The sequence below is a fragment of the Sesamum indicum genome, linkage group LG13, assembly GCF_026168435.1.
Source record: "Sesamum indicum cultivar Baizhima isolate 11 linkage group LG13, ASM2616843v1, whole genome shotgun sequence".
NCBI classification, from domain to species: Eukaryota; Viridiplantae; Streptophyta; class Magnoliopsida; order Lamiales; family Pedaliaceae; genus Sesamum; species Sesamum indicum.
This window is the reverse complement of record NC_142669.1, coordinates 15,256,000-15,267,121: the sequence shown is the minus strand read 5'-3', so window position 1 is coordinate 15,267,121 and position 11,122 is coordinate 15,256,000. Positions and strand designations below refer to the sequence as shown.

The following is an 11,122-nucleotide window of genomic DNA, read 5'->3' as shown; positions in this document are numbered from 1 at the left end:
GACATAATTATATTATTTCTTGTTGTTTGAAAAATTGTTAATACCCCTTGATTTTAATAGTTATCTAACAATTAGCCCAATTCATTAATTTTTGTTAGGTTTCCTTTCATTTTTAATAGTGAACTGACCAAAATACCCTTGTGGATTAAGAATTATAATTTTATTTATTTTTTAAAACTTTTCTGAATATTTTTATAGACTAAGTGAATTTTTCTTTTTATAATTTTTCAAATTTTTTCATCCATCCCATTGGATTTATTTTACAAACTTTTATTTTTTTAAAAAAAAAATACAAAGGCAAAGTCGATAATTTTATACTTCTACATAAAAATTACATAATTTCATCAAACATAACAGAGGTATTTATAATTTTTTAAATAACAAGGGGTATTCGTAATTATGCCAAACTTTAGAAGAAGTCGTAATTTTTTTTGTTTTTTGTTTTTTTTTCAGAATTTTTTTTCACCAATTATACTTTCTGTTGCATTTAATCCGTAAATATAAGACAAAAGTACAATACATTGACTAAATTAACCATATAAAATAGGGTAAATTGCAAATTATCTATTTGTGTTATGGAAAATAGAATAATATCCCTTATGAAAAATAATATAGCAATTTACTGTCCTGTGTTTTTAAAAATGTAGCAATTTATTATCCTATGTTTTAAAAAATGAAACAATGTACCTTAAACACATGGGGATAAATTACTATTTATTTTTTAATGGGAAGTAATTCGTTGGTTTTCAATATCGGATGAGGGTAAATTGCGCATTCACCCCATGTAATACAAAAAATGACAAAAAACTTGGCCATCTTTTTTCTTCCTCCTCTACATCTATTGCTTCTCCCTCTCTTTTTTATCTCCTCCAACTTGACTCCTTCAAACTTCTTTATATATGAGTAACACGAAAAGTATTTAATATAGAGTAAATGTAAGCACATGCCCTCAATGAGTGTTTACAATATAGACGCTTAACGCAAACCGAATCCATACATAGGCATTAGGCACAATCTTGATCAGATATTAGTAGCCCACTTTGTGCAGCAAATTGCCAGTTAAATTCTCTCAGCAACCTGTTTTATAAGTAAAGACTGCAGCCCAGATGAGCTAAGCTTCTTGCTATTCTGCGTAGAGTAGATTGATAACAATGGAAGAAGATTTCGGAAGGGAGTCGACTGAGAGAGAAGCAGAAACATGGAACACAAAATGGGGTGATTTGGTGCAAGAGCTGAAGAGGGTGAGTTACATAGCAGCACCAATGGTAACTGTCTCAGTTTTGCAGTATCTGCTGCAAGTTGTATCAGTAATTATGGTGGGACACCTCGGTCAGCTGACGCTGTCGAGTGTCGCCATCGCTACTTCTTTAACTAACGTCACCGGCTTCAGTCTTCTTGTAAGTCATTTTCGCCATTAGCTCATAAAAAAGAACTGAATTTGGTGTTATTGTTTCTATAACCTTTTCCCCTGTTTCCTTCTGTGGTTTTGATAGTCAGGGCTGGTTTGCGGCCTGGAAACACTTTGTGGGCAGGCTTATGGAGCGAAGCAATACGACAAGCTCAGAATCTATACATATAGCGCGATATTTTCACTAGCTCTGGTTTGCATCCCTGTGTGTGTTCTGTGGTTGTTCATGGAGAAACTGCTTGTGTTGATGAGACAAGATCCTTTGGTCGCCCTTGAAGCACAAAAGTACTCTTTGTGGCTCATTCCTGCACTATTCGGGGGTGCAATTTCGAAGCCTCTTATACGATACTTGCAGACTCAGAGCTTGATTTTGCCTATGCTCCTGAGCTCCTTTGTTGTGCTATGTTGCCACGTTCCAACAAGTTGGGCTCTCATATATAGGTTGCACATGGGAAGCACCGGTGCAGCCGTAGCTACTTCTATATCCAATTGGTTATATGTGATTGTGCTGGTGTTATATATCAAATTCTCTACATCTTGCAAATATACAAGATTGGTATTCTCGGTTGATGCTTTCCGTGCTATGCGTCCGTTCTTTCGCTTGGCGCTTCCATCTGCAGTCATGGTTTGGTAGTATTTTCACTTCTTTGATCTCGTTCTATCCTTATTTTTTTCCTTTTCGTTTGTTTTCTTCCTTTCTAATGGTCATTATGCTCCCTAAAGTTGTATTTCCGGGTATGTGTTTATGACCGTAGCCTTAAATGGTGGTCGCTAGAGATACTTGTTCTGCTCTCTGGTCTTTTGCCAAATCCAGAACTTGAAACATCGGTGCTAGCAATATGGTATGCGAAATTCTTGATTTTAACTATATGCTTCATTGTTAAAAATGATTTTATAACTAGAGATATGATCTTAAACCTTATTTTTCACTCATCAGCCTAACAATTTCGACACTGCACTTAACTATTTCATATGGGTTTGGAGCTGCAGCAAGGTCTGTTTTTCCCTTCTCCATAATTTACAATCAACATAACTGTTTTAATACCTCTTGCGGCACTCGCGTATGCGTGGCTCATTTCATTAACGTGCAGCACTCGAGTATCAAACGAACTAGGCGCTGGAAACCCACACAAGGCCCGGAGGGCAGTTTTGGCCGTCATCTTTCTTTCCATCATAGAAACTATCAGCACAAGCATAGTCCTGTTCTCCTGTCGTCACATATTGGGCCGGGCTTATAGCAACGAGAAGCAAGTCGTGAATTACGTCGCTGTAATGACTCCTCTTATATGCGCCTCCACGGTCACAGACAGCCTACAAGCAGCTATCTCCGGTTCGTTCAACGCATGCGTTTCCATGCCTTATTTCATCTGCCGAGTTTTCAGTTTTGTTTGAGCAAATTGTGTGCGTTTTGCTTTGCTGATGTGCAACAGGAGTTGCAAGAGGGAGTGGGTGGCAACATATTGGTGCTTATGTGAACTTAGGGGCATTTTACCTCGTGGGAATTCCAGTGGCTCTACTGCTTGGCTTCGTTGAGCACTTAAAAGCAAAGGGATTTTGGATTGGAATAGTTATTGGTTCGATCTTACAATCAGCCATTCTATCAGTCATAACAGGCTGCACAGATTGGCAAAAGCAGGTTCATTTCCTGGCCTGATATTACTTGCTAATGAAAGGGGTGAAAGAATACTATCAATCTTGTGAGAATTCAAGTAATTAGAAAATAACACAATAATTTCTTTCCTCAAATTAATTTTATCCGAATCAGATTTAATTATACCAAATTAATCATATTTCCTCGAAGTATGATTGATTATACGGTAAGTATATTACGTTCATTATATGATTAGGTAAATTACCGCCACTTTCATAAAATTTGACAAAATTATAAATACTTTTTCGTTGTTTAGAAAACTAGAAATACAATCGTCATCTAACAACGAGCTCATTCCGTTATCATTCATTAGGTTTTCCTCAAATTTTTATGATGGACTGATAAAAATATCATTTTTGAATTATGAATTATAATTTTATAACGTTTTTAGAATTTCTAAAATTTTGAAACGTTTTTTTAGAATTTTTTTTCTACATTTTTCAAATATTTTTTTAGAAAAGAAATAAAAATAAATAAAATAGTAATTTTCATGTCACCGCCTAAAGTTACATAATTATTTTCTATTTCAAGAATATTTATTAGTTTTCAAACAAATTATAACAAATCTAATAGCAATTCTAATTTCCTTTATATAATATTTGAGTTCAACCAAATCTAATTTTAATAAAACTGAAGATGAGATTTTGTTATTTATCTGTGCAGGCAACAAGAGCGAGGGAAAGGATAACTGAGGGCGGATCATCCGAAGCAAATGACTAAAGAAAAAAAATTTAAGAGAAGTTGGAAGGTATAGGCTGGTCCATGATAGGAGCTGAAATAGGTTCTCCATTTTTATTATTTCTTTTCTCAACCTGTAAAAATAACTTGATTGATACATTTGGTTTAAATTTTTATAACGTTAATGCGACGGCTTATGCCAATAATTTTGAAGTAAATGCAATAATCTTGACTTTGGATTTGAGTATTTGGAAGTGAATTTGCAACTTGGATCTTTTTGAGAATACATTTGAAATATACATTTATGACATTAATTTGAAGATTTAACGCCTGTAATCCCGAATTAAAAACTGTAATTTGTGGCGCACCTTCGACGAACAACTCAATCTCCGCCTTGAACGTCTTTGAATATTCTCGAATTTGAGGAACTGTGTAAGAGAATTATTTGTCCTTTTTCGCTCACTTCAGTCTTCGTTCTCTATCTCTGTGTCAAATAGGTAGAATTGTGATGCATTTGACCTTTTATATTATCTTTTTATAATTTAATTTAAAGAGATAAATATATCAAATATTTGGCAAGTCATGATTGGTTAATTTAATCTCTTTAATATTCGTATTTTTTAAAAAGATAAATATCAAATTATTTATCTTCATTTGATTGGAGAGCATATGCAGTTGCTCCACATAAAGCCTTCTGATTGTCTTGAATCTTTGACTAAGAAACATGATTTGATTAGTCGAAACACTTTAATTTGGCACTTGTCAGCCATTCGTTTGACGGCCAAATATATGTAATATATCAATTAAATTAACTATTTAAACTTGGAATTAATTTAGTAAATTCTAAATATAAATAGAAAAAAAATTATAATTAATAATTAATATATTATTTTACAGTTGTCACCATTCAATTGGACATAAAAATTTATTTGTCTACTGTTCCAAAATTTAACATTCCCACCAAAAAATTAATTTCCCCCAAAAAATTTTTAGAATTTTCGCAAAACGAATAGGAGCGGTATTTAGAACGACTTTATATAACGGCCATTCCAAAATTTCAATTTTCCTCCACATTTTGAGCCATTGCCAAAATAGATTCGCCAAATATTGTAAATTTTGGAACGGCTCTTATAATATTTTTTTTTAAAAACATTTTTGCCGTTTCAAATATTAATTTTTATTTTTTAAGAACTTATTCATAAAATATTATAAATTTAAATATTTCACAAAATATTAGATAATTGGAACAGCTTGTGGACCTTTCAAATGTATAATATTTTATAACGGCTTTATATTCGATTCTTGGAACGAAAGTTCTATTTTTTCAGTGACCGTTACAACGTCAAAACTGCCGTTCCAAAAACCAATTTGTAGCAGTAAAAATTTTATATCGGAGTTTGCAATGGGCACGACGAATTATATTTGGAATGGCCTTTAAACCAGATTTTGGAACGGTGAACTTTCAAAAAAAGAGAATCCGTTCCAAATTTTAATAACATTTTCAAAACCCATTCCAGATTGTAACGGTCAAGTTTTTGTAACGGCTTTACGAATATGTATATTTAGAAACAGTCTTTGTAACTATTTTGCCGTTCCAAACTTACAAATTTTTTCTGGCAAAACGTGACATCAACAATTATTTTCTGTTTCAAAGTTGCTACAAATATCGTTCCAATTAAAAAAGCTGGCAATACCCTTTTCTTCTTTTTGTAGTATAAATGCATTCTTATATACGATATTATTTGTTTAGGGCAGTGTTTACATGGTATATTTATTTCTCATAGTATTTATTTACTTTGATCAAATTAGTACTATTTTTTTTTTAGATAACATACATTGTCATTGCAATTCAAACTTAAATTGCACTATTAGTATTGTTTAACCTCCATTATATTATGAAAAAAAGAGAAAAAAGAGAGTAAAAGTACAATATAAAAACCATTATATGATATTAATATTATAATAAATTCAATGGACCATAAGTTAGTCATTTTAAAATTTTCAACAGGACTTCTAATTGAATAACAATTGAGAATTTTTATCTGAAATTTTTTAATATTTATTCTTTATTATTTTTTTATTTTTGAAGTTTGAAATAGTACTTACATCTTCCTCATATGCTATTAATTTTAAATTTTGATAGTGCCAAGTAACTTATTTGTTTATAAATCTTAAATTTCTGACCAAACCCTAATGCATCTGAAGAGGTACAAACATCTTCACCTTATATATATATAGATAGTTTGGTTCGAAAATATTTATTTGACTTACAATAAATCGATAGGTCAATCAGATGATAGATGTGAATTTCCAATCAACTTTTTGTTGTTATCAACAAATTTGTAAATGTTAGTAACAGATGATCTACTTTCCGCACGAAAACATAAACCTATCCATATTCTACAGAAAAAATTAAGTGTTTCGGGTGAAAAATACATATGATCAGCTATGTAGATGAGGCAAGAAAGACAGAAAACATACAACCTCCACCATTCATCCGGTTTAAAAAGATGTGGAAAAGCAATTGCATGTTGCAATATAAAGCAGCCAACAGGCACAAGGGGCCAAAGCACAATACCATATCTGCAGGAGACAAGAAGATAACAAAAACCAATAAGACAATTGTTTTTCCTTGGCGCTGCTTCAATTTTGGGAGGTGGTGATCACAAAAGCACTTGTGAATATGAAGACTTCACAAACTATCCAATATATGTGATTGATTACCTTTAAAATATATATTAGGTTAAATTATATTTTTCGTCTTGTAATTTTAGGTTATTAGTATATTTTTTGGTCCTGTGACTTATTCTTTTTAGACATTTCACATTTGGTCTTTTTTTGACAAATTTAGTCATGTATTGACAATTTTGATCCTGACAACTCATAGTTACAGGACCATAAATGAGATCTATTACTGTATGAAGAGGACCAAATTTGCCAATACAAGACTATACTTGTAAAAAACAAACAAATGTAAGATGTTCAGAACTAAATTCGTAAAAAAAAATATGTAAATGGAGTAAGTTATAGAACCGAAAGTAATAAAAAACTAAAGTTAAAGGACCAAGATTGTTATTTTGCCTATTACTATATATTATATAGAAACTACATAACAAATTATTATTTAATTTATTGTACTTTGATTGAATTGCATTCTATCAAACTCACTTCTACTACTATATATATATAATGTTGTCTTTGCAAATACAAGATGAACTCTAGGATTAATTAGGAGCAACTTAAAGGGAGTGATGACAGAAGAATAGAGAGCACAAAGGAGTGAGATGCAAACTTGATGGCACTTCATCATCTGTGCTCTCTATCTTCTGTCAACAACACTCCCCCCACTCTCCACCCCTAACACACAATTAAACAGTCATCTATATATGTACTTATAATAGTTTGGATCATTTCAAATGGAAAAAGAGTGTAATAAGTAACATTCGGAAGATCAATGCAAATCCAAAACTTGCAGAAAACGACTCCAGGCGAAAGAAAGAATTAAGCAATGCAATGGCTGTTCTTGGCTAAGATATATATGTGTCCGGATGGTGACAGGAACTGAGAATATATAGGATGAAGGGCAGCAAGGTGATGACAGAAGAAGAGAGAGCACAAAGATTGAGATACATGTCCACACTACTCCTGATAATTTGTATACTCATCATCTGTGCTCTCTCTCTTCTGTCAACCATCACCTGTACAACCTCACCCTATAATCTCAGTCAACATAAGACAACAAAGACAAGGAATACCACACATACACACAGAGAGAAACACACGTACACAAACGTTTATTATAATCACCACTCAGACAATAATCTCAAACAGTAATCAGCAGAAAACAATTGAGTAACATGTATGTGACAATAACTGAAGCTTTTGCAGAAATCGGGACCGGGTCAACTGGATCAACTGTTTGGTGCAAATCAACGGAAGACGATATAGTAGAAAAGGAGAGGAGACAGTAGAACTAACTAGGATTTGAGAGCATAAGTTGGTATGATGTTGAGGTTCTTGCAGCACCTCTATTTATAGTGTAAAACTGCGCTTTTAGCTTACACCCCCATTGTTCTTTTTGGCAATGGATGTGTATGAATCAATCAAACCCCAATGAAGCTGCAATTTGGCTTTTATTAGCGCTGTAAAATTCTATAAGTATGGTAGATTTGACATGATGAAAAGGGTTAATTTTGACGATATGGGAAGAAAAAGGTGATGCATCCGCTCATTGAAACAGACATGGGTAGATTAGATTTGTGGGCGCGGCAAATATAATAATACATGAATCTGCTGTATGCATCCAAGAGAAAAGGTTGAAATTCCCGGCAGTAGAGTTGAGAATAAGAACCTTACAAGTATTTGGGTGCGGGACAGAATCAACTTAATTATTTGTGGAGCTGGAAGCTTGTAATTTTTGAGATTGACGTATGTATGGGTAAGACCACATATTCCACTCTTCCAAATGTTTAACAGCTTTCATTACATTTTACCCCTCATCAAACTATTAATAATTTAGTTCAAATGATTTTTTAGGAATTGTCGTACGTACTTTTGGTCTTTATATTTTGCCACTTATTCGCTTCGAGTTCCCAAAACTTGCCCACCAATTTAGCTTTTCAATCTTCACATTTTTTAATAGTTTTTGCCCTATCGTACTAAAAGAATTATAATATTTAATTACAGTTAATTGTCATGGTCAATAGCAAATAGTCGTAACAAATAGTTATTGATCACGGTCACACAATGGTTGTTGGTCTTGGTTTGCATTGGTAAATTATTTTTTCACAATGAAAATGCTGATTTTTTGCGTCGATTTTATTTACCGTAGTTAATAATAGTTATTTTACAACAATTTTTAGTCATAATCTAATATTGTAGCCAATAGTAATTTTTTTTTTAGAGCCATTAAGTTTGGTTGTCATATTTGATGGAAAGTAATCATGTGAGAGGTATGTAATCAATTTTGGCAGGGAAGGCAAGCTGCTGATTGTTCTCTCCAAAATTGAACTCGTTGCCAAGTTATTAATTCCATTTTGTACACTTTGTTTATAGAAGCTTGCACTCATTTATTCAATTTGTAGTCCGCTTTCTTCACTAACACAATCAACACATTGAAAATCAGTCAAAAAATACGATGAAATATGGGGAGCAAAATATTTCTTTAATCCCATAAAATAAGGATAGAATATGTTTTGATACCATAACTATGACATGTATTGCTTTTAGTCCTACAAAACTCATAATCACCCATTTTTAGTCCCAAAAATTCGTGCGCACTGTGATTTTGGGACTAAAAGAGCGCTGTTTGGGACTAAAAAGGCATAATTTTGTGACTAAAAAATCCAGAATTATATTTTTTTGGGATTAAAAAAAGGTAATTTTCAGTTTTACGAAGCTAAAAGCGTCACTTACCAAAGTTGTGGTGCCAAAAAAAAATTATGCTCTTATTTTTTGGGATTAAGAAAAACATTTTGGCCGAAGTAGGGCATACTTGACATATATAGACGCTAATTGTCAGCAATAAGGTGGGAAAGCGAGAGAATTCCCCTCCCAAATAGACCTCACTTACCTGTCGCATGCTCCAGGGAAATCAAGGGTATGTTTGGTTCTTGATCTCGCTTTCTAATTCAACAATTCACAACAATTTCGTTCAAAATCTTAGAACTTCTAATTAAACCCTAGATTTCTCCGATTAATTCTGGAAACTGGTGTGTGCAATATGTGGATTTTGGTGGATGATTTGGTAGAGGGTCATGTGAATTTAAGGTCGGAGATTGCAGATCTTTGAGAGAGAATAAGAGAGACAAAACACTGGATTCATATGAGAGCAAGCTAACAGGATGAACCACTAAAACCCTAACTTCTTCTTTTCAATAAGTCAGTAATAAATCAATTGAGATAAATATCAATTTTTATTTAATTTTTTTATAATATCAAAGAATCAGTTAATTTTGATTAACGGATGGACCTATTTGCTATATGGATGCAAACTTATAGAAATACTAGCTAAATATAATTTTTTCAAACCACAACAAATCTACGTATTATTACGCCAAGTCATAGGAGATGAGAGTGTAATTATTCCTCAAATTAAGCATCCAAATTAATAAAATCGACAAAAAAATGTGAAGATTGGGGAATAAAATCGTGAGTCAAATTTTGGGGATAAAAAACAGAATAAGTAGGTAACTATAGGGATAAAAAATGTATTTACCCTCGTTCTTTTAGCTATTCATTAATTAAACTACACATCTACAAGAAAATGGTGTTAGAAAAGAAAATAAAATTAGTGACAAAGTATTAAAATTTTAATTTTAAGATTATCATTACAATTCTATATATATATACATATATAGTGAGTATAATTTTGATATGTTATAATATAATTTTAAAAACTATATTATAAATAACTACAATTTAAAAATTACGATAAATCAATACTATTTGTTAATTTTATTAGTGTTAATCATTGAGAAAACTTAAAATTTTACTAGTGTTGATCAAATTTGTCACGATTTTTACCAAAATATTTGTTATGGTTTTAGCTATAGCTAATACATCGATCCCACTTACAGAAACAATGGCTAACAATCGTTGCAAGCAGTTGTTAATTTACATCGCCATGTTTTTATTTTCTTGCTTTTGACCATAATAATTGACTACAATGAAAAATGATATTTTTCTTGTGATCAAACCTGTAGCAAAATGGCCATAAATTTGGTGGGAGATTGTTCCGTCGCAATCCGTCACTATCTCGCTGTAATATTTATCTTGTTTGTGTCGGAATTGCAAATCGCGACAGATTTATGACAAGTTTAAATGAATTAGAGACGGATGACATTTGAGGTTGGCAACCGTAGGAAACATGTTTGAACCCATTACAAACTCCGACAACATTGGGACGGGTTATCTGTTGTGAGTTTGATCATGGTATGCAACAGCCTTGTCTTCTCTCTCAACTTCCTGTGTTAAAATTGCAAGTATATTACCGTCTCAAAATCCGTGTCCTAATATAACTCTAATTAAATTCCATTTCAAAACTGTCGCAAATGCAACAACTATCTCCAAATCTGAAAAAGAGCCAAAAGATCTACATTAATGCACTACTCATAGGTTGCGTGCTTTAGTCTGAGAAGGCATTTTCATGTGACCTATATACTCATATATATGTATATATTTCTATATAGTTTTTGTTTTGTTTGTAGCAGCAGCAGCTTCCATGGGTGGATATTTTGGACCTGGATGATTGTGACAACAGGCAGATTTGGACCTGGAAAAGGAATCAGTATATATGCTGGAAATTTCTGAACATGGAAATTAATTAAAATATTGAATGAGGAGAGATTGGGTGCACGCATGGGATTTAGATACATTAGGCATAA

General features: G+C 32.5%; 1 protein-coding gene and 1 long non-coding RNA gene across 3 annotated transcripts; one reads left to right on the top strand and one right to left on the bottom strand.

The window, feature by feature from the left end:
- Window positions 1-899: 899 nt before the first annotated feature.
- Window positions 900-3,955, top strand: LOC105176142 (protein DETOXIFICATION 1). Of its 2 annotated transcripts, XM_011098855.3 has the most exons (7): window positions 900-1,397; window positions 1,494-2,038; window positions 2,164-2,250; window positions 2,346-2,402; window positions 2,500-2,738; window positions 2,839-3,044; window positions 3,723-3,955. In XM_011098855.3, exons 1-7 carry the CDS (start codon window positions 1,152-1,154, stop codon window positions 3,777-3,779), a joined length of 1,437 nt encoding a protein of 478 aa, XP_011097157.1. In that variant the 5' UTR covers window positions 900-1,151; the 3' UTR covers window positions 3,780-3,955. The 2 variants fall into 2 exon arrangements, with proteins under 2 accessions (XP_011097157.1, XP_088733122.1); XM_088876996.1 differs by lacking the exons at window positions 2,164-2,250; window positions 2,346-2,402.
- A 2,076-nt stretch (window positions 3,956-6,031) lies between these two features.
- LOC148784557 (uncharacterized) lies at window positions 6,032-7,959 on the bottom strand. The gene is made up of 2 exons (XR_016063753.1): window positions 7,612-7,959; window positions 6,032-6,320 (listed from the first exon to the last, which is right to left on the bottom strand). It is a non-coding gene; the product is annotated as an uncharacterized LOC148784557 (long non-coding RNA).
- Window positions 7,960-11,122: the final 3,163 nt, after the last annotated feature.

Bases quoted from the DNA above. Each gene is read 5' to 3' on its own strand.
- LOC105176142 (XM_011098855.3), top strand. From the start codon at position 1,152: ATGGAAGAAGATTTCGGAAGGGAGTCGACTGAGAGAGAAGCAGAAACA. The intron at 1,398-1,493 runs GTAAGTCATTTT...TGGTTTTGATAG, and splicing joins TCACCGGCTTCAGTCTTCTT to TCAGGGCTGGTTTGCGGCCT. The intron at 2,039-2,163 runs GTAGTATTTTCA...TTATGACCGTAG, and splicing joins CCATCTGCAGTCATGGTTTG to CCTTAAATGGTGGTCGCTAG.